Source organism: Akebia trifoliata, chromosome 8 (genome assembly GCF_017979445.1).
Source record: "Akebia trifoliata isolate Shusen 1 chromosome 8, ASM1797944v1, whole genome shotgun sequence".
NCBI lineage: Eukaryota > Viridiplantae > Streptophyta > Magnoliopsida > Ranunculales > Lardizabalaceae > Akebia > Akebia trifoliata.
In genome coordinates this window covers 1,532,494-1,557,703 of record NC_141382.1, presented here as the reverse complement: position 1 = coordinate 1,557,703, position 25,210 = coordinate 1,532,494, and the positions used below count along the sequence as shown (strand labels likewise).

General features: G+C 34.9%; 3 protein-coding genes across 5 annotated transcripts; all 3 read right to left on the bottom strand.

The window, feature by feature from the left end:
* Nucleotides 1-3,136: 3,136 nt before the first annotated feature.
* On the bottom strand, nt 3,137-10,135 carry LOC147395341 (protein CNGC15b-like). 2 transcript variants are annotated; one of them, XM_086451091.1, is made up of 8 exons: nt 8,631-10,135; nt 7,717-7,795; nt 7,138-7,564; nt 6,293-6,505; nt 5,560-5,855; nt 5,196-5,307; nt 4,864-5,100; nt 3,137-4,111 (listed from the first exon to the last, which is right to left on the bottom strand). In XM_086451091.1, exons 2-8 carry the CDS (start codon nt 7,743-7,745, stop codon nt 3,377-3,379), a joined length of 2,049 nt encoding a protein of 682 aa, XP_086307217.1. In that variant the 5' UTR covers nt 7,746-7,795; nt 8,631-10,135; the 3' UTR covers nt 3,137-3,376. The 2 variants fall into 2 exon arrangements, with proteins under 2 accessions (XP_086307217.1, XP_086307218.1); XM_086451092.1 differs by lacking the exon at nt 8,631-10,135 and having other exon boundaries at nt 7,717-8,589.
* A 1,323-nt stretch (nt 10,136-11,458) lies between these two features.
* Nucleotides 11,459-15,339, bottom strand: LOC147395340 (RNA-binding (RRM/RBD/RNP motifs) family protein). The gene is made up of 5 exons (XM_086451093.1): nt 14,913-15,339; nt 14,481-14,582; nt 13,741-14,064; nt 13,339-13,445; nt 11,459-11,719 (listed from the first exon to the last, which is right to left on the bottom strand). The coding sequence occupies exons 1-4, from the start codon at nt 15,270-15,272 to the stop codon at nt 13,383-13,385; spliced, it is 849 nt and encodes a 282-aa protein (XP_086307219.1). The 5' UTR covers nt 15,273-15,339; the 3' UTR covers nt 11,459-11,719; nt 13,339-13,382.
* A 1,455-nt stretch (nt 15,340-16,794) lies between these two features.
* On the bottom strand, nt 16,795-24,755 carry RRP41L (3'-5'-exoribonuclease family protein). Of its 2 annotated transcripts, XR_015180705.1 has the most exons (8): nt 24,309-24,755; nt 23,396-23,474; nt 22,066-22,168; nt 21,857-21,977; nt 20,591-20,679; nt 18,834-18,983; nt 17,218-17,390; nt 16,795-17,091 (listed from the first exon to the last, which is right to left on the bottom strand). XR_015180705.1 is itself a non-coding variant. In XM_086451094.1 (7 exons), exons 1-7 carry the CDS (start codon nt 24,442-24,444, stop codon nt 17,298-17,300), a joined length of 771 nt encoding a protein of 256 aa, XP_086307220.1. In that variant the 5' UTR covers nt 24,445-24,755; the 3' UTR covers nt 16,842-17,297. The 2 variants fall into 2 exon arrangements, 1 of the variants encoding a protein (XP_086307220.1); XM_086451094.1 differs by having other exon boundaries at nt 16,842-17,390.
* Nucleotides 24,756-25,210: the final 455 nt, after the last annotated feature.

The window sequence follows — 25,210 nt, the reverse complement described above, 5'->3', positions numbered from 1 at the left end:
TAGGGCAAGGTAACTAAGTCCGATTCATTTTTTAAGTCGACAACATATTTGTAGGAACGCCAGAAAACACCCTACGATATACCCCCCAATAATCAATATGAGTATCAAATTTATAATATGAGAGAAAGAGAGAGAAGACAATATTTCCCGATTCATTTTTTAGGTTAACAATGTATTTTTCAGGAACGTCAGAGAATGTCATAATATACATCCCAATAATCAATATGAGCATGTATCGGACTTACGAAATGAAAAGGACAGAGAGAGAGAAGACAATATATTTTGGTTCATTTTTTAGGTCAATGGCGTATTTTTTAGGAACGTCAAAGAACACCCATAGATATACCCCAATAACAAATACGAGAATGTATCAAATTTACGAAATATGTGCGACTGAGAGAGAGAGAGGACTACAATATTTTCTACTTAATTTGTCGAATTCCTTGGCCATGCTAGGGCAAGGTAACTAATTTTGATTAATTTTTAGGTTAATAGCCTTATTTTTTGGGCAGATGAGATTACCTTGGGATACACCCCACAATTAAAATAAACATGTTGGACCACATTGTATGATTTTTCTTGTCTTAATCATTTCTCATTGTTTTCAAGATAGTATAAGAGCCTATTTATATATGATTGGGTTTTGCATCGGTTTTTGTACAGAAACATGATTTACCTTGATAGCATGGTCTTCCTCGATTTCCAAACATGTCTACTATGATGGCGTAGTTTGATAATTCTTTATTTTTCAAATAAAATGGTCTCCATAACTTCCATACAACATGATTTTCTATCTTAATTGTACCCTAATTTAGAACTTAAATGTTGTAATTAGGTTCAAATTTTCATTTTTTCCCTAAAATGTTTGGTCGAAATGGAAACAAATTATGTTCCGTGAAACATTGAATGTTTTGAAAATGAGTCGTGCTGGGGTGGCACAAATAGAGACACAAAGGTGACAAAATGATGTGGTGTCGTGCACATTACCGTATATGCTTTTTTTTGCAAGATACGAGTAAAAAGCATCTACGATTATGTATGCACCACCACATCATTTTTGTCATCCTTGTGCTTCTGTTTGTGTCATTCTAGCATTTTCCTTTGAAAATATTGCAAATTACCTAAAAATGTTTTGAAATATCTAATAATGTTTAGGTCATCTATGATTCTGTGTGCACCTTCACATCATCAATGTATAAATCAATGTCATTGTTAATGTCACTCCAGCACAACTCAATAAATAAATAAATGTGATAATCTACTTACCCCCACATGGCACACTCAATCGACTCTCCTAACCTAACAAGTTTGGGGGTGGCGTGTAGATCTTTATGCTTCAGGATACCCAACTACACTTCCTCATAAAATGTGTATCCCGATGTGTATAGATCTACAACTCTCAAACTTGTCAAATCAAAAGAGTTGATTGATTGTACCACGTGAGGTAGTCAGATTATCACGACTTATAAACAAAAGCTTCTATAAAATGCTGATGTGATAATAATCAAAACCATCACAATAAAGACGTGGCATTATCATATTGGTGGACCCATTCTATACATTTGGACATATATTTAGTTTGGCTATTTTTTTGCTTAATTTCTAAGCCATAATTTAAAATTAAAAAAATTAAAAAAAAAAATTAAAAAATTGACCTTTTCTTTTTTTTTACTCTCCTTGTCATTATTTTGATTTGTCTTTTAGTTTTTTCTTACTATAGAAACTTGAAGCTAATTAACCCTAGCCAGGCCAATAGTCAAAGTGGGTCCATATCTACTGACCAATCACACAAAAGGGAATGGGTTGTAATGTGATAAGAGGCACAAGAGCCCAAACCTTGCCCCCCATATAAATGGTTTGATGACAGAGAAGAACATGGGAGATACCTGAGCTTGTATTGGCCCCACTCTTGTTGCCTCTCTTTATTGATATGTCTCCCTTTGAGATGCTATATGTTGCTCTACGCCATCACCATGTCTACCACTCTTTCACCTCAACCAAACTTACTTTGAGGTAAACTAACTATATGTACCTTCTCAATACTTTGTGTTTGTTAGTTTGTTCAAAGCCACAACATAAGCAAAAAGGAGATGATCCATGTGGGTGAACTCAAGCATGTTTAAAGGAGAAATTAAAACATAATGAACATTTTAGATCTCCAATTCTCCATGGTTGTGAAGAAAATATTTTCTTCAAAAATCAATTTTTCAAGAAATTGGTCCCGAGAATATGGGTTTCCTACAAATTACATTTTTCGAAAAAAAAAAAAAAAAAACTATGGAGGGAAATAAAAATTTAAATATTTTTTTTAAGAAATATTAATTTTTTAAATATTAAATGGCTTTGAAACTTGTATTAAAATTCACAAAACTAGTTATGAGGACTAATAAAAAGCTTGAAGCAGGCTTTTGGTCAAAAGAAGATTTTTCAAAAGTACATTAACAATTACAGGGCTCTTTTGGTAGAAAAAAAAGTGCTAAAGCACAAACATCTTTATATGGTCCAGACCAAAAGTTGGGCCACTTGGTTTGGGCAAAACTTTGATAATGATTCATGTTAGAGTTTTGTTAAGGCTTTGATGATGGTGATCATGATGATGGCTGAAACATGTAGGAGTTACTTACAGTTATTTCTGTTATTTAAATTAAAATTTTAATTCTTAATTTTTAAATATTTTGTACTATATATTTTTCCATAAATTTTAATAAAAATTATAGTGGGACTCACCATTTCCTAGCACAATTAAATCCTCTTTATTCAACTCCAGCGAAATCCGAAGCGCCATTATTGCAACGCCGCCGTCACCTCTCTTATCATTAATCCGAACAATATCATGATGGCATCCCAAACACCTTGAACCTCTAACCTTTTTCACATATCGAACTTCAACGATTTTTTGTCTGTCAAAATACAACAACAGTGCCTTATCCCAAGGATTTGGAGTCAATTAAATGAATCATGTTCCTCATTCCATTCTGTTCAGAGCCAAGTCTTCTGTTATTACAAGTGAGTTCATATTTTCATTTGGTCTTTTTCTCGTACCTTTGAGACATTCATTTTGAATAATTCTTCTATTTCGGATTGTAATCGAGTTTAATTGATTATTTTCCCTGAAATACCCCTACAAATAAGATAATACAAAAAAAATTCCGTTGTATTAGATGCCATTAATAATTTAATATTTTACAAAAAAAGGGGAAAAAAAACTTTTTTGTCTCAGTAGGAAAATAATGATCTTTTATTAGAATGTAATTTGTAATTGTACATATAACAATAAAATAACCTACTAGAGGCTCCTTTCACCCAAAAAAAGACCAACAAAACACTTGTAAATAATACCTATATATGTAAAGGCATACCAAGTGAAAGTGTGGGCTCAAACATGTGGGCCTCCTTGAACCCAATGTCTACATTCTTCATTCTCCGAAAAATCTGGCTCGGCAGGCTTTCGTAATGGGCTAAGCATGTTGGAATCTGACCGATACGGCTTACCTCCAATCATCCTATTGTTAGCTGTTAGTCGGGCTGCATAAACCACTAAGCTTGACCCTTGTGGGGGCACTGATGTGTCTATGGATCCCAATGTGGGCTCGGGTGACATGGTCACTGGGCTCTCCCTAGCCTTCAATTCGGCTGCATTTTTCCTTCTCTTAAATCTACGCCACGCTGCTTGTATAAAGCATGCAGCCCAGGAGCGCCATTGGTGTGAGTAGAAACGAAACTTGTTCCTAAGTTGCTTGCTATGTAGTCTTCGGAACTGTGACGCCACGAACTTCAAGTCCTCTGCAATAAGCTTGAACGCTTCTACTTCAGAGATGGCCTTGACGGTACGTGTTGATGATGGGAGAATGACATTCGGGCGTGGGTCCAGGGCCCATGGCAATAGTTCCTCACCACAAAAATCACCTGGACCTATTCGGCATGAGTTGAAGAACCCAGTTCGACCACCATTAGTGGTGTGGGAATCAAGGTGGCCTCGGATGATAAATAGCATCTCGTTGACGGGGTCACCCTCTCGGACTAGGCAAGTGCCTTGGGTGCATAGGGCGGGCTTGAGCCTCTCACATATGGCATCTAGCATCCGCTCATCCATCTGATCGAAGAGCGGTACCTTTTTTTTTTTTTTTTTTCAAATTTGAGAGAAATGGGCAATCCATCAGTACTGGGAAATCAGATTAGAATTAAATAATTGTTCCAATAAAATTCTACATAACCATGAATTTATTAAAGCAAGGTCTTAAGACCAAGGCTTGTCCATGGGCTGGTAACTTGCTGCAGACTGTATCTGAATCACAATTGTGTACTTGGGCTTGGGCCCGAGTCTGGAATTAGGTTTCTAAAAGAGGGTTACTATTGCCACATCAACTTTTACAAACACCACACCAACCAATTCTTTGGTGATATACATAGGAATTGGTGTGGTGATAGTAAAATTTGGTGTGGCAATAGCAGCTCTCTTCTGAAATACTTGGTGTAGCCAAGTCATTTAGTGAGCCCAATCAAGATTTAAACGAGCTAATTAGTTTGGCAATTAACGGCCATTAGATAAAGATAAAAAATCTGTTATAACACCCATCATATTAAAAATAATGATTTATAAATAGTAAAATGGACCTTATATTATGGTTTCAAATTTTAAAAAATAAATGTGACCATATATCACTAAAGAAACAATACATAAATCTTCATGTTACTTAATAGATTTTTTTTTTTTTTTCGTATAGTTCAATCTAATTCATACTTCTAAGCAATAGTAATTTATATTTCGTGTCGTTTAATGTTGTTGCATGAACATCATTAGTTTTAATGGAACTTAATTCGATGTTAGAATGACATTAAGAAACGAAGAAAGAGTAGGCTTACACGTCGAACTAGATCAAGACATAGGTGGCGTTTGATGTCTCTGCGAAGATCCATGGGAAGGTCTTTAAGAAGAGCTTCTTCGTCCACTCCTCGGGTCGCCACCCATTTGTATTGATCATACCTTTGTACACATTGTCTCAGTAACTGAGGAAGCTGCCTATGCTGCATCCATTGCTCTGTATCTGTTCTCTTGACCCTCCATTCTTCCAAACGAATCGTTGTGGATTGAAGGTATGTCTGTCGATGAAATTTACGATGAATCAACAACGGCAATGATGATGAACCAAAAGACCAAGTATTGATACTTAGTTCTCTTGAATGGATAGACTTACTTGCATCTTTCCAATAAGTTGTGCAAAAAGCACCAACCCAAGAATCGCGATGATGATAGCGAAGAGTATTTCACCAACGTAAGTACTTGTTGAGAGATTTTGTCCTAACGAGCTGCACAGATGGATAGAAACTTATTTTCAGTTTTAAAATAAAAATAAAAATATATATACTGGGAACGTCAAGACCTCACGGGGACATTAACATTTATTTACCACATTCACTTTTCAATAATACACCTACTCATTTTGTTTTTTAGTGAAAAACAAGGGTATGTTGATTTTTTTACATAATAAATGCATTTATATCTTGCGTAATCTCCATTTACAGAGGTAAGTAAGCAAGGACTTAAAACAGAATTATTACCTCAGAGTCCTAAGTCCCCACCAAAGACAGTAGAAGTACTTGTCCAAGAACGTCGAGGATGTAACATAGAAAGTTAATGCATCCTTATATATACCAAACTCGAAGAAGTTGCTCGTCGGACTGCACAAGTCTGCGATGTTGCTCACTTTGTACCAATCAACCCTACTAGAGTTACCCATGTTATAATGGCAGTCAAAGAATTCAAACCGACAAGATGAGCTCTGAAGACCGCAGAGCTTTCTCCAACATGCTTCTTGTCGCTCAATCGATAAGAGGTACCAACAAGCTCCAAGTACCTTATTGAGCAAGGAAAATGAATGAGTTTAGAGTTTTTGTTTAATCCAAAATGTTGGAAGAAAGAATGTTTATTCAGGCAAATTCATCGACGGGCCATTTTACCATGTAAAACATGTTTGTGCATGTATCTAATCCCAAAATATTAGACTTGTAATTTGAACTCCAAAAATCATTAAAAACTATAAAGCAAGAAATAAAAATTACTAATCGTAAAATTTGAATTCAAAATGAAAGTTGATCCTTGAAACGACCTCTTTTTGTGATTTGTCTCTGAAACAATGGACTTGTCGTTAACTTTCTATTCTGATAACCGATCACAAAGTTACACCCATCTAGAATAGATTAATCTAAGCCGATAGAATTTTGATTTTAATTCTCTACCAAACTCTCGAAATAAGCTTAGTATATTATATTGAATTCCCGTCGATATACTTACATGGCTTGCTAACATGTATAACATCAGGTTATAAGCAGCCCCGGCCCATGCAGTTTCTGTGACAACTCCATTAGCCTCCACAATTTGTGATGAGAGTGGAAATATTAGAAATAGCCTTGGGAAGTATTGGAAAATAATGCTGAAGCGAAGGACATTTTTGGTATTCGCAATTGTCGAACCACTTAGATTGGGAATTATAGCCCAAATTAGCACCTGTAATATGTAGAAGGATTTTCTTGCAATTAGATACAAAAACACAATCAAACAATTACAAGGCAATCTCAACTTTTCAAACTCTACTTTGAATTCTTTGAACTTTTCAAGGACTATCATCAACAAAAGTAATGAAATACTCTATCCTATGCCTTGCTTTAACATTCATGGGCTTTCCTTCCTTTCGAAGGAAAGGGTAGTTTGGTCATTTTATCATGTAAACAAGTTTCATAGATTGGATGAGACCATATCCCAAGAGAAGCCAAATGACCATCTCTAATAATCTTTTAATCCTCTATCTATTTTATTCAAGCAAAATTTTATACAAGTCCAGATGGGAACTCAAGTTATTGGGACCAACGAAACTCGACTGAGTTAGTTGCTCCAACAGACAATAAATTAAGAGAAAGTCGATTAAGATGATCTGACAATGACCGATTATAGCCCTAGGTAGAAGGTATATACAATCAAAGGCTCTGAAAGAGCAAGAAAAATACCCAAACGGTCGATGATGATGAACGAAAACTCAAAAAATTAATAAAGGACTTTTGGTCATCGGGTCAAACTAGAGTTTTGAGTTTTACGAGTTTTTACAGAATTACCGAAATAAAAGGGAAAATTTAGTCCTTTACCTGTGGAATGGGTACTGCAGCTATGAGATCGATCCAAAAGTCTTTGCGTAGGTACCTTGAGGCGATCTTTGAAGTATCCACAACAAGCTCTCCTCTTCCAAATACACGAGAAGATGGTGCAATATAAGCTGTTCGAAAGCGCACGTAAATCTGAATCATATAGAAGATATCGGCCAGAGATCGTATAATCATGAGGACTATTTCAAGGCGTATCCCTATAGCAATGCACATCTCCTTTCGAACCTCGGGCAAGTAAAAAAATAGTGGATCTACGAAAAGAGAAATTAAACTTGCAAATAAGAAAATTTTGTTCCATCGACGTATGGCGGGCCCTCGAGGATCGAATATCTTCTCCTTGTGCATGAACTTAAGCACATTATCTCCTTTGCTTTTTCGGAACTTTGCTTCTTCATGATCATCTTGAAATCTTTTAAAAAAAGAATTGTGTGAAAATCAAACTAATTTAACTATACTTACATGATAGAATCAAACAAATTAATACCCATTTCAAATTAATTGGGCAAAGAACAAATATCAATTTAAATTACTGAAACCAAAACGTAGCGACTGATGACCAACCTTAAAGGTCTTGAATTGCAATAAGGCATTGTTCTTCGAAGAAGTTCTCGTCGTGGTTTCAACTAGTGGCTTTGATCAGCTATAAAGGGCAACAAGAGATTCATAAAGACATCGAGTCATGGATTAGTAGAAAGAATGAGATTTGAATTCTCAGCCACAAGAACTAAAGAACCTTCTTGACTCCTTTCATCAAGGACCATGTGAACAAAAAGTGTAGGTCAAACATGTGATCTATATCTTCCTAAAGATACAAGAAGATCAATATGTTTAAACATTTTCCCCTTAATTTATGAATTTTCTTAATTCTTCAACCTTAATTTAAGTAGAAATAAATAAAATTTGCATATAATATGTATTCGAACCTCGTAATTTATGACCATAGTAAACAAAGAAACAAGACCAATATCTTAAATCACAAAGAGATTCCAGATTTCAATACAATAAAATAATGAACTGGTTTAGTTGGAGGTACAAGTACTTATATCTTACTACCAAGAACATCTCATCTAAATTAGTAAGATTAATTACGAAAATTTAGAATAATTAAATCTAATTTACTTCTTGGACTAGAAATGGGTATAACTAAAATTTTAATTTAAACAAAAAATATTGAAAAAAGATCTAATTTTTCATAAACAAATAAGAAAAAACAGATAAAATGAAAGAATTTAGAATCTTAGAAAATTAAGAATAATTAAAAAGGGGAAAAAGAATTAACTCAACTTATCGAACCAACCTCTCATTGATGTAGTACTGTTTCATTGAAATTATGATGTAATTATGGATGATTTTTTTTCATATTGAATGAGAGAAGTGAAGATCAAAGTTACTAGTTAGATACAAATGGGTCTAATTAAAATTTCAATTTAAACAAAAATTAAAATTAGAAAGACAGATACTATGAAAGAACTTACAAGTATTTCATTGGCCAGTCTCAACTCTATCTGCTTGTTCATTGTTCTTATCTCCTGAATGATGGGTTTTAATTATTTTCAGCTTAAGAATTTACAAAATGTTTGTAGTTTAGCCGACAACATACATTTATTAGGAGATTAAAAAATTTTAATTATTCCCTGAAACATTGGTAGAGAAAGACATATAGATGAATCCATGGATCTCCAAACAAAAGGACTTGAGCTCAAAAATAAGACTTATTAATTGACTTTTTTATTACATCCCTAGATAATAAAACATATTTGACATACATCCGTTGACTTTTGAAGAAGCGGAATTGCTAACCGATCCTCTACAATAGGAACTTGGGTAGCTAATTTACTACAGTTCATTTGTATGCAGTAGACACATCTGATAAGGATCGAATTGGACCCCAAGGCAGGAACCGATCTAATAAGAATTGGGTTGATCCCTAGGAAATTTGGGCATTTATTACTTGGACCAGATTCGCCATTTATTTAGATATAAGAACAAATAAAAATTTGATCGGGACGTTGTTATCTAAAGCTAGTCCAATAGGTTAATTAAATCAAATCCTTATCGCAACCCAAAATTGTGGATTGAGATCCAAAATTATTGAAATGGAACGGACTAGATTTTGGTTCTGATCCACTAATCCATAAATATTTGGCCTTTCAAATCTGTAAGTGGGTTTACGAAGTACCTAAAAAAAAAAAAAAAAAAACCCATCAAATCCAATAATCAGAAATCACCAATCAATTTCATTTTTGGTGTGCAGTTCCTTCAAAAGGTGGACTAAGCTTTGATGAGTTAGTGGACCTGGGGGTAAAGTAAGTAAACAACTCTGAGCTGTACAAAAACAGGGTTGAAGGTTCAAAGGTTGAGGAAAGAAGTTAATTAAGTTCTCCTTAATTCTAATAAAATCTTGGACCAGTTGACTACGTTAGATTTCTCGGAAAATTATAATATTATGCCATGTGTAAAATTCTAGGTTCAAAATCAAGGTCACAGGTTTAAGTCAAAAGTAGTAACCTTGGGTTTGATAAAATATTACTAGAATGCCATTGCCGGCTTTGTATGCAATATTATATATTTTAAATTAATCTAGGCCGTTTAATTAGAATACAATAGTTAAAGACCGTCCCTAACCACCCAATCTACATCTTATAGGAACATAAGTCATTAAATTTTCTATTTTTTTTTTTTTTAATAAAAAAAAAAAATCATAAAATTCTTCAATTAGGGATTAGTCAATTAAATCAACAATTTATCAATTAGTCATGGACTAGTGTAAAAATTTGCACTTGCACCCTGTCTTCAAAATTATATATTATTCAACATTTCAGATCTCAATGGGTAAACCCAAAAGTACCATTTGTATAATCCTCAAAAAGAAGGTCTAATTTTTGATAAATTTATTTGAATTAATTGAATCAAAATCCTATCAAATCCAAACTTGGTTTGGTTAGTGTGTAACAATATACACCAGCCAGACGAAATCTCATCCATTATATTATTTTATTTTATTTTTTTGATCAGATAGTAGGGTAAATTTAGTAAATTCTCTTGATTTCCAAGGCTATTTTGAATAACTGACCCACGAAGGAATGGGTCAAACATTTTGGTCGCGAGCCGGGGGGTACTGAACCGTGAAGACTGCGGAGTAGTAGTTCTTGACTCTTCATTGTTATTGTTATATATTACACCTACCTTAAAAACAAAAAGGACTCTTAATTGTTTGACTATCAGGTTTTGCTGAATAAGTCGCTGGTTCGGTGTTGGAACGGTTGGACAATTTTTTTAGATTTTAGGGTCAAAAAACTGCCACGTGGACAACTATTTTGGGCCAACTAAAACGTATTGTATTTGTTGATTTCTATTGGCTATCAATGGATCGGGTCTTGATCACATCAGGGTAGATCTGGAATCGATCCATATTGGATAAGGTATTTTTATTTTATCAAATTTCAATATTAGGATTTTGTCCGGATGAGAGATCAAATCCAATTTAATATACAAAATAATAATAATAATAAACCACTTCATATATACAACCTAATATACACTACCTATGGATGAGGTCAGACCCAAAATCAATCCAACAACTTAAGGTCTAGAATGAGAATTTGCCCTTTCAAGCAGGATACAATATAATACCGGGTCCAATAAAACCCCAACCCAACAATTTGTGACAATAATTGCGTTTATAGGGCCCCCCCTTGAGGTTAGAAGAGAGAAGAAACCTTAGGAGGATCAGACCACATCTTCTAGGTATCTATTTCACAAAGGAGAACAACTTGGGAATATGATCCCAATGCTGTCACTCGTTGATTGACCATCAAATCTGATTTGGATCCACTCTGGGTGGTCTTTACCAAATTGGTCTCAGATTAACCTGATCGGATCCAATCCAATCCAATACCATATCAGATCAACTCCTCCTCCTCCCCAAGACACTGTTCATTTCTACAAGAGTCGCAAAGAAAAAGAAATATGATTCTGTGTACTTGCCACGACGAACAGAGTGAAAATTGAGTCAGGTTATCGTTAGGCTTTCAACGATAAGCATTCTCACATTTTTCACGTACCAAGGTGGGATTAGTCTTCTCTCAAAGGGTGGGATGATAAGCAAAATAATTATCAATAACAATAACCTCACAAACCACCCGAGTAACTTGTTTTTACCTAGAATTTAGATCTAAAGATAACCATTCACATAAGTTGGCAGTGATTTTATTTGTCAGAAATGAAGCCCCACCCACAGCCACCGCCACTGCTGCTGCCTCAACACATGAATTTCAAGTTCATTCTACCATTCAATTCCAGATTAAAGAAATAATAACAAAATTCTGCCATATCAAATCTGAGATACAAATTGTTTACTGGCGTGAATTATCGAGTTTTTTAGTATTTGAACCAATACAATGCAGCTTACAGTACAACTTAATCACCCCGAGGCAGAAGCAAATTGGAGGTGAGAGAGATGAACTTACAGTGCTAAAAGCATGTAAGTTTGTAACATTGGTGGCAGCAAAAGCAACATCCATCCCCAATTGCTAATTTACCACTTTAGCTCCTCCAAAACAACCTATTTGAAACATAAACAGATTTTAGGACAAATTCAATACCCACTCATACAATGCTCTGCCAGGACAAAACCTTTAAAATTGATATTTAAAACATCATGCAAGAATCTTTTAGAGGGAAGCTTGGACTTCCGAATTAACTAAATGTTGATCATCACATCTAATCTACACTATGACGAGAGTGATTCCTAACATTTGAGAATCCTAGTTTAATAATCACAACACATCAGCTTGTGAGGCTGAGATTCCTAACATAATACATAATAGAACCATCAAATTTGCCTGAGGGAATTAAAAAATACTCAAGACTATTACAAAAAAAAAAGTCTGGCAATTAAAAATTGTTGAGTAATGTCTTTTACCATGTTGTCTTAAAGACAGCAAATCCCCCAGGACAATCAGATTTCTGACAAATCTGCCTTCAAAATACAACAAAACCCAGTTTTGCCAAAACTCTTTCTTCTCTCAATTTTTACACCAGAGCTAGTCATGTGTTTCCTATGATACCACACTCTCTCTTAAAAGTCATTACAGTGGGAGAAATATTAGAATCAAATAGAAACCGAGAGAGACATGTTCTGGGGTTTTTTCATATGCATTCTTTAGACCGAATAGGTCCTCTTTATATGCATTCATATGCATACATATACAGATGAATGTCTCACAGAGAGAATCAATCACAAAGTCTTCGGGGATCAATTGGGTTGCCAAACTCATTGGAAGTGCCCTTCAGTTTTTTCTTTTTAAATGTTGGAGCGAGACCATCAACAGGCACCCTTTGGGACCAAAACCCATTTCGCACTACCTGGTCACACTAGAGGCACCTTTTCAAGTCTAAAACTCATTAATCACCCGCCTTGGGCCCATTTGGGGCCACAAGACAGCCATCCAATTTGGATAGGCCTCTCTCATTTTCTTTCATTATATTATATTATATGTTTTAGTATTACTAGAATTTCCCTCCTCTTCGAGGTTAAGGGGTAAAAGAGGAAAGGCAATAAAGTTCAAGGGATATTGTTGGAAAAGTAGTAGAGGAAAGACAACAAGGTTGGAGTGGTAGTCTTGTTAAGGGAAGTAGGAGAGGGAAGACAATAAAGTTAAAAGTTGTCCTTGAGATTCTCATTGAGATTAAATCCCAACCCTTCTTTACATGGGGGATAGAAGAGAGGGGTCCACCGTTGTATTTTATTAATTACATTACATTAAATATTTAATTTTTTTCATATGGCCAAGTAACCACTAGGGACTCCCAAAGAGAGTCTTGGTGTGAGAAATAAGGGGAGGTCAAACTCCTATTTAGAGTCCAATTCCCCTCCAAAATGATTTTCACAATCCAAGTTCCCTAAAAATAAATTTCACAATGGTGAAAAATTGAGAACCAAGAGGAAATATTTTAAAAAGAAAACAATATATATCTTTCTAATCCATGTGGAAAACAAACAACCAATTAAATTACTTCATTCCACAACATCAATCCACATAAATTGATCTAATTAGATCTTTTCATTAACAAATTAAAACAACAATCACGAGATATTTTTTCCATTGCACACACACACACATATGAAACCCTTGCATAAAAATTGAAAAAGCAATAATAATGAACACTTTAATACCATACCATAAGCATTTTCTGGATTGAAGTAAATTGGAAAGATCCAATGATCAAAATTGGCGCCTTGGTTTAGCTTCAGCCACGGATACTCGAATCGGTCTCCCTTTCAAATCCTGAATCATAAACAAAATGAGGTATGGCTAAATTAGAAGGAAAAAACAAATTGCATGGCAAATAAATTGAAACACAAAATATATAATGATGACGATAAAGAAAATCAGAAGTAAACATACACAAAATGATTGTGAACTAATTTACAAAACAGCAAAATGTAGGAATTTTAGAGAATAAGCTTAATTCCTATAGAACTTGAGATATTTTTAGCAAGGCTAAATATCACAAACTAATTTAATATGGTTACTGGGTTAGCTTCGAAGAAAATGAAAAAGAAAATTCATGTATACTTACAACACCATCTAAGGTTGAAATTGCGCTGTTGACCTCCTCAGCAGAGCTAAAAGTGACAAATCCAAAACCCCTCGACCTACCATTGTCCCTGTCATAAACCACTCTGGCCTCCGTAACATTTCCTTGCTCACTAAATAGGGTCTCAAGAGCTAAATCATCAACACCCCACGAGAGGTTCCCCACATAGACCCTGTTAGAAGAATCAAAACTTCTCCGGTTGGGAGAATCGAAACTTCCCCCACCTCGAGGTGCCCTGCTGCCAAAGGAATCTTGCTTAGGAGGAGGAGGTCCAGAATTCACCCTTAAAGGCCTCCCATCGATTTCCTGCCACAACATGATGATTTCTAGATTAAAGACCCAGAAGAATCACAACTCAACCAGTAAACATGAAAAAGATTTTTCAAAATTGAAACCAATCGATTGGAATTTTGCAGTCTTTATAAAGACCAAGGTACCTAATTAACTTGTCTTGTATAGAGATTACATTGTCTCAAATTTAGTTTTTCGAGTAAATGGTCAAGATTTTTTACTGGATGTACAAGTGAACAATGGTTTTTTTTTTTTTTTTTTTTGCTTTTCAAATCTTATGATGATGAGAAAAGATAAGATTTTTTTTTCTCACTGGCCCTTTTCTTCCCCTCTGCAATAAAATATTTCTTTTAACAAAATTGTAACTTATTCACTTTTTAACATATTTGTAACTTATTCACACACACGCACAGGCGCACACACAAACTTACATAGTTATTGAACTGCTCCACAGCTGCTTCAACTTCTTCGACTGTTGACATCGTCACAAACCCAAACCCTCGGCTTCTTCCAGTTAGTTTGTCATAAATTACCTGCCCATGGAAACAATTTCAATCTTACCTTTCATAGATAATCCAAAGATTGTTAGAAATTCCCACACATTAAAATTGAGAAAAATGAAATACCTGGCCATGGAAACAACTTCAATCTACCATTTATAAATAAATAAATGAACTTTTTTCCAAAATCCCCAAAACCCAATAACTCTTACAACCTAAATAAAAATAACTAGAAAATTTTCGCAAAAAAAAAAAAAAACCAAAACCCAATAGCTCTTAAACCCTAAACCCCCGAAAAGTCAAACATTGTAACAAATTCATGAACATTAAACTTGAGAAAATGAAATTGAAACAGAAACCCACCTCAACCATCTCGACAGTACCAGCTCGTTCGAATAATCCAGCGAGCTCTGCACTGTCGACACTGAAGGGTAGATTACCCACAAAAATCTTCAAATCTGGAGAGAAATTAGCTTGGTCTCTTCCACTTGAAACCTCCTCTTCTTGGTCAAAATCAGAAGAAACAACTACGTTTCGGACGAAACGAGAAGATAATCTCTCGTACCTTGGCGAGGAGAGAAAGAAAGAGGAGATTGAAATGGGTTTGATTTGGGTTTTGAGTGAAAGAGAATGGGAGAGTAAAGAAAGAGAAATGGTTCTGGTTTTAGGGGAAATTAGGGTTTGGGGGGACAGAGATGAGAGGACGAGAGAAGAAGAAGCCATGGATGCAGAACGAAGGCTCGCGATAAGGTTCAGGGTTCGCGGGGCGAGAATGTGTGGGAGAGGGAGAGTGGGATTTTATAAAGAGGATGGATAGGGTTTCGACGTTAAAATGTTAGTAAAACGATGTTGGACGTAATTTTGTACGATGACTAATGACATACTAACACGTGGAAAGAATGGTAGAGAATCAGCTCTGTATTTTGAACAACAACGAGTTATTAAAGACCGAAGGGAACACCGGTGGCACATGTTTAGTGTAGGTTGGACACTTTATGTCCAACGTCATTTAGCCTGGTCAAATTAACGACATGCCCCCACCTTACCTTATCTTAGGTAATGTAAAATGACCTAATTACCCTTACCTTCAATCTTCATAAATAAAATAGAAGGAGGCCTTGATTTTTATTTTATTTTTGTTATACCCAAAGACAGTTACCTTAATTTTTCAAGCTTCCATGGATTGAATACAACAGATTAAATAAATTAAAACTAGTTTATTTTAATATTAACAGTTTGAAGATGAGTCTTCAACCTTCAAACTTTAAGAAAAGATGGGATTTTTGAAAAAGGAATTTTCAGATTAAAAAAGAAAAAAAGAAAAAAATTTCTACTAGCAACAAAGACAAAAACAGGCCCAGTAATTTGAAATTTCAGATAAGGGATTACTTTTTGTGGTTGAAGACAAGGGCATTTAAGTTATTTTATGTTGTACTATATATTACATACCTAAGTCCAGGAGGTAGGTCACGTCTACTTTGAAAACACGAGTATCTCAAATATTCGTATTCGTCAAAACATAGAAGGGTACGTCTAAATCACCCTTATCTTGATTGATTTCCGAGACAGAGAGGATAGATATTTTTTTTTTTTTTTTTTAAGTTTGGAAGAGATATGGCTTGCCTACTATAACGAGAATCTTTTTTTTTTTTTAATGTCCATTTTAATGTGAGCTACCATATTTGGTTAAGTGCGAGTGTAACTAACGTTGGTGGGCCCACATTCCCACGAGAGATGGAGAATTCTAGATATTTATTGACACGTGGATAAATCTTCTCATGAAAATGTGTAAAGACATCGTCCAGACAATATCAAGATTTAAAAACATGACACGTAATACAAAAGGTGGACCATAGTCCCTAAATCACACCAATCATTTATCTTCTTTGTCAGGTCAAACAACTTGTTTCTTGACTCTGTAATATAAACATCCTAGTCCATCCATCTCAAACCTATTCAACATTAATTAAAATATATATACATTAAAATCTTAAAATTTGCTTTTTAGTTATATAATTGACATATTATTACAAAACTCTCCTCTTTTTTTACTAAACAATCCTCCAATCCAAACTTCAAACTTGATACCATCAAATCCTCTGTTTTGAAAAAACTAGTAGTTGAACTATCAATCCACCACTTATTGTGAACCAAATGAAAAAAAACACAAATATTATCTTTTTCATGAAAAAAAAAATATTGAAGAGAGAGAGAGAGAGAACAGGATTTTATGAATTATACAATATTAAATTTATGTTAGCCTTTTATTAAAATAAAAATAATAATTAAGACTAGTTAAAAAAACTAAATCTCAATACAAATGATGAACTGTAATAAATACAAACCTGTCCAAACCAACACACAAAAGTCTGACATTTAGCAATTTTCGACCCAATCATCGTCAGATCGTTTTCAAAAATATTCCCAAAGAACCAGTTGCACTAGAATGGGGAAAAGGGTAATGCTGCTCCAACGATTTCTAATCTCTATTGGGCCTCTCAATAGGATTCAAACCTAGATGAAGTACTGCTCATATGTGTATCTGTAAGAGAAAAAACACAAGTTGCACTATTTAACGTTCACCATTTAATGTTCTTGTCGTTCTCACCCAGGTATCTCCTAGGAACAAAAAAGAGAGATTCTACCAACAAATAAAGGGGATTACTACTTGATCGATATCTTGAAGCACATAATCCGGTTCCAAGTAACAGAATCGTTTGAAGACGAGCGAAAAGAGAAGTAAATTTCCTATTCCTGCTGTGATGCAGAAGCAGATTCTTTTAAACATGATCTCATTATCTTCCCAAGCTTCGAACAAGCATCGAGGCAAAGCTCCATAGCCTGTTCATATTTATAAATAATAATAATAAAAACATGCAAAATATATGTGATCAATAAATATGTGAGAAGTCTTACAGTCAGACATAAATCAACAGAATTGGTTATAAGTCAACAAAGGCAATATTTGTGGAAAGGAGGATTAACAATTCTGCCAATAACAGCCTCCAGTTGAAGTCTTAGAGAGTTCTATTTTGTGATTATATTAAGGAACTTGAGTTGATGCAGCTCAGCTGCAACGAACGCCAATAACAGCCTCCAGTTGAAGCACAATAAACAAGTATTGATTCAGAAATTAATCGGCCTAATTCGGACAGATCTAAGAAAGTTTCAGAAAAAGATCGGGAAAATTTCAGGGATAATGAATTTCACTCCAAAGGTTGAAGAGAATTGAGATTTCAGGGAAAAATCACTGCTCTTATTTTTAAGATTTGGAAGAAGAAGAATTTGAGATTGAAGATGATGGGCTTTTAGGGAAAAAAATCAAAGTTTCAAAAAGACCAATGAACCTTGAAGAAGAAGAAAAGGCAAAGAAAAAAATACTTGGCGATTTAATCGGCAACTACATGAATTGCGGTAGTAAAAGCAGAAATGATCGCACATAAATTTACAGAAGATATGACTTCAAGACAGAATTGAAGGGAGGAACAAGATTCTCCCAGGCATAATAAAATAATATCGAAAAGTTGTAGATATCAGTACCAATGAAAATTCAGCAATTAGGAACTCTAATGGGTCCTGTCCAAATTAACTTGAAACTCAGTTGAGTGTTTGGATTAAGAAATTGTGATACTTCTTGTTGTTGTTGTACTCAGATTAAGTCGGAATCCAACAGTGGACCGGTAAGTTCCATGGGCACTCCAACTTTTTTGATACAGCACGTTATGATCAAGTTTTATAACCGTGCCCTACTTATAAGTGGGTTCATACCTCGCAGCTGTCAAATTTAATTCCGTTTATTTGGCCATCAATAAGAATGAAAAACTAGCTCTCATTTGTGGGCATTGATTCCTTTCTTACGTTGTTTTAACTTTTAATACAGGTTCAGGAATCTGCCCAGTAATTCCATTGTTTTTTTTTTTTTTTTTTTTAATACGCACTTATTAATTAATTTTATTTTCAAATCAAATGAACACAACATTCTTGATTGAATAGAAGCCAACTTTCATAACCCAAATGCAAATCAGTTTAACAAATTGGAAATGGGAAATGGAGTGGATGATCTAATCACATTTATATTTATTTCTTAAGGATTTTCTACGTGGACTCCTTAAAAGGAGTATTGGAAGTTGGCTATAATCAATTTTAATGCAAAGAACTAGGTAAAAACTAGGCGGGCCCCAATCCTAGGTATAAGACTTCGATGATGATAGGTAAAAAAATTCTTCCCAAGTGAGAATTTCAAAGATAAATGATAAACAACACCATACAGGGAAAATTCCATACCTCATGAATCTTTGGGGTAGACCATTCTCCTGTGAGTGTTAGTTGAGTGATCTCATTACGAGAAGGCATAGAGGTGATCATAAGACTTCCATCTTGGTAGCTTTCTTCGTCGGTCATAGGATCTATAACAAGGTTTGTCCCAAGAGAAGACTAGAACAACCAAAATGCAAAATTAGAGAGTTAAAACAAGAAGCAAAAAAGAAAAGGAGTACAAGTAGTCTTTGGGGAAGAAGCAATTAGGAAGGGTAGCTAGAATATATTGACTCTATCACAAATAAGCTCATTCAAGCTATTATAACCAAAGTGGTCCATGCTCAACAATGTCGATCTTTTTTATTTTTGGAATAAGTCAAGAATCTTTATTAAAAAACACGGTCGAGGTGACCATGCAAGAAAACTACAAAAACAGGACAGAAAAAAGAAAAACAAACAAACAAACAAACAATAACCCAGACTAAACATCAATACTACACACCCAGACCCATTTTGTTACAAAACCTTCCAAGAAGACCCCATTTGATTATTGATAAACCTCGCACCAAAGAAAGATAGAACACAAAGTTGAGAAAATGATTCCTTGCATAAATGTAATGGTGACAATATTTCTATGTAACCAAAAAAAGGAATTTAAAGAAAATTAATTAATTTGTACATGCACATAGATTAAAATCATATGCTTACAAATCTGAGATGTTTTCTTTAACTAAGTTGGGCTTTCTGACAATGGGACCTCAAATAGAGTTATGCACAAGATTTGTTTTATACCCTTTAAGGAGGATAGCATTTAGGGTCGGTCGTGAACAGATTTTAGTTCTGGGAGGATGAGTGGTGTGGCATGTCATCTTTATATCTATAGTCCCCTTCTTTGTTCTCCATTTCATCTAGAAGAGACTTTCCAGTGGAAGCTTTACTGACTCATTTAGGGAGTGAGTTATTATCATGGGATCTTGGCTTTAGGAGATGTTTCGATGAGGGAGGTCCAAGGTATCGCCAATCTCACCAATATTCTATTACCAAATTCTTATTGTGCGATCGGAAGAGGACCCAAAGGGAATGGATATGTAATCGAGAAAGGTCATTTTCTGTTAAATCGTTCTATTCACCATCAGCGGCCTCTAAATCCATGGAGTTTCCTACAATTTCCATTTGGGGACCTAGAGTTCCTTCAAAGGTATCTTTTTCATATGGTTGAATGTGTAGAAAAATTTAGAGTTGCAGTCATCTTATCAAAAAAGATTTCTCTATTCGTAATTATTGTTTCCTTTGTAAGGATAATGGGGAATCAATGATCGTGTGTTGATTCATCGTTACCTTGTACACTTCCTTACCTTTTACCATACTCATTTGGGTGTTTACTAACTAAATCTTGTCATTGTTGCAAAGTTAGCAGACAAAGGCAGAGAGAATTTTGTGGGTTCTAACTCTTTTTGCAATAAGTTGGGGGGATCTAGAAGGAAAGGTATAGAATAACCTTCGAAGGGAAGGAACAATAATTTCAAGTCACTAATTATTTAGGCCTCTTAATGTTTTCGTGCAATATGTTTGATGAATTGCATATTTTTCAAGGATTTTTTCTTTAAACGGACCTTACACTCAGAGTCAAGTTAGTCATTAGTTCTATAGCATTCAGGCAGGTCTCCTCAACCTCCTCTTCTTTTAACGAAATTGTACTTGTAAAGAATATTTATATAAAAAAAAACACATGCTTACAAGCAAATAAAAAGAAGAAAGGGGGAAAAAGTGTATGCCATCCATACCACAGAAACTGAAGTAACAAGGTCAAACATCATAATCCCTGCATCTGCTAGGGCAAGACTTGCACATGCTATCACAACTGAAAGATCACCTACATGAGTAGAAGCACATAAAAAATCTCAGAAACAGGACCAACGCTTGATGTTGTTAATGCGTTATTAGAAAAAACAATTAAAACTTCTTTAAGCACCAACCTCTCCCATTTAAATAATTGCGATAATGGGGCTTGTATTACTCATTGAAGAGAATTTTTCACTTTGATGTGTTAAAACAAAGATGATGAAAAAAGAAATTCCAATCCAAGACAGCACTGACAGCAGTAATAATGCTTAGTCCAAAATCATGAAAACAACAAGAGACGGAATTTTTACTAATCTAATTGAAAGATGAAAAAGAGAAGGTCCATAGAAAACATATATATGTATATATATATATTAGAGCTTGCCCATGCCTATTGCACAGGCATCCTCTTTTGGGACTAAGAGAGTAGAGGAGGAAAAGAAATAAAGTTGGAGGGGTATTATGGGAAAAGGGATAGTAGAGGAGAAAGACAATAAAGTCGGAAGGGTATTCTTAGAAAGGGAAGTAGAAGATGTAAGACAATAAAGTTGGAAGGGTACTCTTGGAAAGGAAGAGGAGGAAATACGATATTGGTAAACGTTGTCCATGAGATTTGTAGCGAGATTAAATCCCAACCTCTCTTTACAGTGGGGGATAGATAAGGGAGTGGAGGTCCACCGTTGTGTTTTCTTATATATATATATATGAGAAGTGTTTGAAAGCCCTAAAGAGAGTCAAACATTGTGCCAAACATTTTTCAAAATAGGGGTTAGAAGTTTCGGAATGAACTGATTTTTTGTGAGGATGATCTCTATGATTTTTTGGAATCAGCTTATTCCAAAACTTCTAACCCTAGTTTACAGGTTGAAGAATCGTGGACCGTCCAATTTTTGTAAACCACTTTTGATGGGGTTAGAAGTTTCAGAATGGGCTGATTTTTTGTGAGGATGATCTTCTCATCATAGAGATCACCCTCACAAAAAATCAGCCCATTCCGAAACTTCTAACCCATAGATTGAAAAAATGTTTGGCTCTCTTTAAGGCCTCCAAATGCCACCCTATATATATAACTTTTATGGAAGACAGGCGAAACATAGGGGATCCTCAACATAAAAGAAATTTATGTAAATACAGAGGATCAATGATAAAAGCAATCATTGGGTGACTATACTCAATAATGGCATAAAAAAATGGAACTGCAAACTTACTGCCGCCAGATTCCAACACCAATGCAAAAACATCAACAGTAGTCTTTGGGAAACTCTCCAGTATTATAGCACCCTCCAAAGCTTTATGAAGCATAGCGGAAAACTCTTTGTGGTCTGAGCCCTGAATGCACAGAAATTTTACAACTATTACATAGAAATATTGCGTAAACAGGACAAGCAGGATGGGAAAAGATGGACAACCGATATACCTGTCCACGAACAGGAGAAGCAAAAGTTGTGTAGCTGACATTACAGTTCAGCCGACCTATATCACTATACATCATAGCTTTCTTACTCTCTCTTGGACCAAATCTGAACCAGAAAAGAACCATACAATGTTGTGATACAATACCGACCAAACAGAACAAAAAAATTCAAAAAAAAAAACGAAAAAGTCTTAAGAATTAAGAGGAACTTAATGGGATCCAACATGAAGACGATGAGGATAGTCTACAAACAACATAGAGGTAGACATGGCACATCAGGCATAGAGCATACAAGAACTGGCAAAATATGGAGGAAATTTTTGAAAATCATGCCACAATTCTCTTTAGAAAATCCAATCTCTTGTACTTAAGGACACTCCCTTTTCCAAAACAAATAAAAAATCCAAGTCGGACATCTACATGTTGGAGACATGCCAGCACACTTTTTCAATATTTCTTAATTTTTTTTATATTATGTTTTGGACTATTATTTAACACATTGGTTTACGATTTTTAATGCATTTCAACTTACCTAAATCCATTCTTTATATAATATATTCCATACTACAAGGCAACGAGCCTTTTAAGTTTTTATTGCGACAGGCATCCTAACACATAATCTAGTATCATTTTGTCTATTCCAATGGTTCTCTGTAAATTTAACAGAGAGAGAGAGAGAGAGAGTTCCAAGAGGGTTTCTATACACTTAGTTACTCGGTTGTTACAAAGAACCATGGTTTGAGAAAGTGCCACCTCGGTGAGGCAGTAAATTTTGTGTGTGGTAATACCATAGACCAGAGATCAAAACCCCTCCTTCACACTTACACCTCCCAGAAACTAAATAAATAAATAACAAACCATATACAACAATGGTTTGATATTAAAAATATACTTTTATTAAATTATGGTGTATAGATGTGTTTTCTTTTCTTATAGTTCATTCGTTATTTCTTTTGAAAAGACTTGTGAATTAAACACTTAAACATAGCTAAAATATATTAGACTATAAACCATTACTGACAAGTCCGCATTTCAGTTTTCTTAAAAGGTGTCATGTCAAAGACCTAGTGCGCAGGCAGATCCAATACACAGGTCTGTGTCTGTGTAGCATAGGTTAGAATTAACAGAAGTGTTTTGGAGAAAATTCGACAAACAGAACAAATTGAATGAGCATTTTAGCATATCGGGTCAGTGTGTCTGTCACTTAGTCGAATGTTGGATACTGACACACACGTCCACATCCCTTTTTACATAAGTTCACAAACAATTATTATATAAAAATGCAAAAGATTACAGTGAGAAAGAATTTCCACCAGGTAAAATAGGTACTCACACGGATACGATGACCTTTGTATTTCCAAACTCGGCATAAGCAGAACCTGATGCAGCATTTACTGCGCCAGTCCTCAAAACTGCAAGTCACAAAAACTTAGCATTCTTCTTCTACGTAAGCCCTAATTTAACCATATCATTCCATTAAATTCAAACCAATTAATGCTAAAAAACATAATGAAAAAAAGGTAAATCAAGCAGAATTTGATGGAAGTTCTTTATGGTTGGAGTGACAATAGAAAGTGCCAGTAATACATATGAAGCCTATTAATTCTCAATTGGAGTAAAACAAATTTAAAAGAAAAAGAAATTAAAGCATTGACACAGTGCCATCTCATGGTTTCAAAACTTGTCCCAGACCGAGGCGTACCACCCGAGTCGTCTCGGTGTCAGGCATGGACAAGACTGACAGACAAGTCAATTTTTAGGACAAGATTTAAAACCCCACGTTCATTTTACAAATTTTTGAACGAGAAGTCTCAAACGTATCGGAAAACTTGTCCGAGATGACTCGGTATCTGGCATGGATGAGACGAGACGCAAAACTGAGTTTTAAAACTATGTGCCATCTATTGTAGAGTCTTTAAAGGCCCTTTAGTTGAATAATCTACAAAATTAGACCAAATTAGAACAAAATCCACAAAACCCATTGTTATCTGATCAAAATATAACGACCCATTAAATTGTCCCAAATAAATAAAAATTACAAAGAATCAAATCAAACAGTTTAATAACAACCACTTCTGATACGAAATAAATTGAACTTTGGCGCCTACTAATACACATGAAAAGCATTAGAAGCAATTAAAATCATTAAAATACACATTGATCCAATCAAAAAATAATTTCCCCACCATGATTTAAAAACGAAATTATCAAGAAGATTAAGTAAATGATGGGGAGCGAGAACTGACATGCAGGCCTGCACTGATGAAACCCTCGACCATCGGGACGAACCCAATCTACATCTTTAAAGATGGTTCGTGTTTTCTGTGTCGGAGACGGAGAATACGTGGTTGGAGCAGTTGCAGATGAAGACTTCGCAGCCATATCTCTATTCCTCTCTCTCACTGGCTCCTCTACTCTATCTATGGCTCTATGCGCACTACGCACCTTCCTCTCTCTGTGTGTGTCCCTAACATGCGCTGAAAAAAACTCACCCTTTTACCGCCAAAAAGTGATAAATAACGAACAGAAAATCGCCAGAATCTCGAAATCTTTTCTTGGATTCTTAGTTTATAGCCAATCTGATCGACTTTCGGGGCGATTCAAGGGTGAAATTAGGGTTTGCAAGTACTCAGAGAGAGAGAGAGAGGGGTATAGTTCTCTACTCTCTGCTGCCAAGCAAAATGAGCAGTAGTCGAGTGAAGCCAAGAAGGGTTTTCTTTATTTATACATACCCCTCCAGAATTTTGGTGAATATATGAGATACCCCAGGGTTTTGAATTAGATGACATACCCCTTGACTGAGGTCTTTTGTGAAAGACTAATAAAGATTAGATAATTAAAAAAATTTACAAAAAGAGGGTTAAAATTTTAATTAATTAAAAAAAAGATTATATTTTTTCAAAAATTTCTAAAAACAATTTAAAACGCTGGAATGTCTAGCATTTTAATAACTTGTCGTATCGGATAGTTCAACAACTTAGAATTTTACAATTAGATTTTTGATGATATAATAGCATGTCACATGATGAGATCAAGAGAAATTATTTAGAGAAACTAAGTGTACATTCCTCTCAAAAGATCATGCAATTGAAGGGGGATGTTAAAGAATTGGATGCAACATGTTATGATACATGAGATACATAATATC

What these genes read in the sequence shown, in the direction of transcription:
- LOC147395341 (XM_086451091.1), bottom strand. Translation starts at nt 7,745, where the DNA reads ATGCCTTATTGCAATTCAAGACCTTTAAG. An exon ending in TGGGGACTTAGGACTCTGAG is followed by an intron (nt 5,308 to 5,559) that starts GTAATAATTCTG and finishes CCATCTGTGCAG; the next exon opens with CTCGTTAGGACAAAATCTCT. An exon ending in AACTTATTGGAAAGATGCAA is followed by an intron (nt 5,101 to 5,195) that starts GTAAGTCTATCC and finishes TTTCATCGACAG; the next exon opens with ACATACCTTCAATCCACAAC.
- LOC147395340 (XM_086451093.1), bottom strand. Translation starts at nt 15,272, where the DNA reads ATGGCTTCTTCTTCTCTCGTCCTCTCATCTCTGTCCCCCCAAACCCTA. An exon ending in TGGAGCAGTTCAATAACTAT is followed by an intron (nt 14,065 to 14,480) that starts GTAAGTTTGTGT and finishes ATGTTGTGGCAG; the next exon opens with GAAATCGATGGGAGGCCTTT. An exon ending in TTTCAACCTTAGATGGTGTT is followed by an intron (nt 13,446 to 13,740) that starts GTAAGTATACAT and finishes TTTATGATTCAG; the next exon opens with GATTTGAAAGGGAGACCGAT.
- RRP41L (XM_086451094.1), bottom strand. Translation starts at nt 24,444, where the DNA reads ATGGCTGCGAAGTCTTCATCTGCAACTGCTCCAACCACGTATTCTCCG. An exon ending in CTTCTCCTGTTCGTGGACAG is followed by an intron (nt 21,978 to 22,065) that starts GTATATCGGTTG and finishes CTGTGCATTCAG; the next exon opens with GGCTCAGACCACAAAGAGTT. An exon ending in CTACCCCAAAGATTCATGAG is followed by an intron (nt 17,391 to 18,833) that starts GTATGGAATTTT and finishes AAATATGAACAG; the next exon opens with GCTATGGAGCTTTGCCTCGA.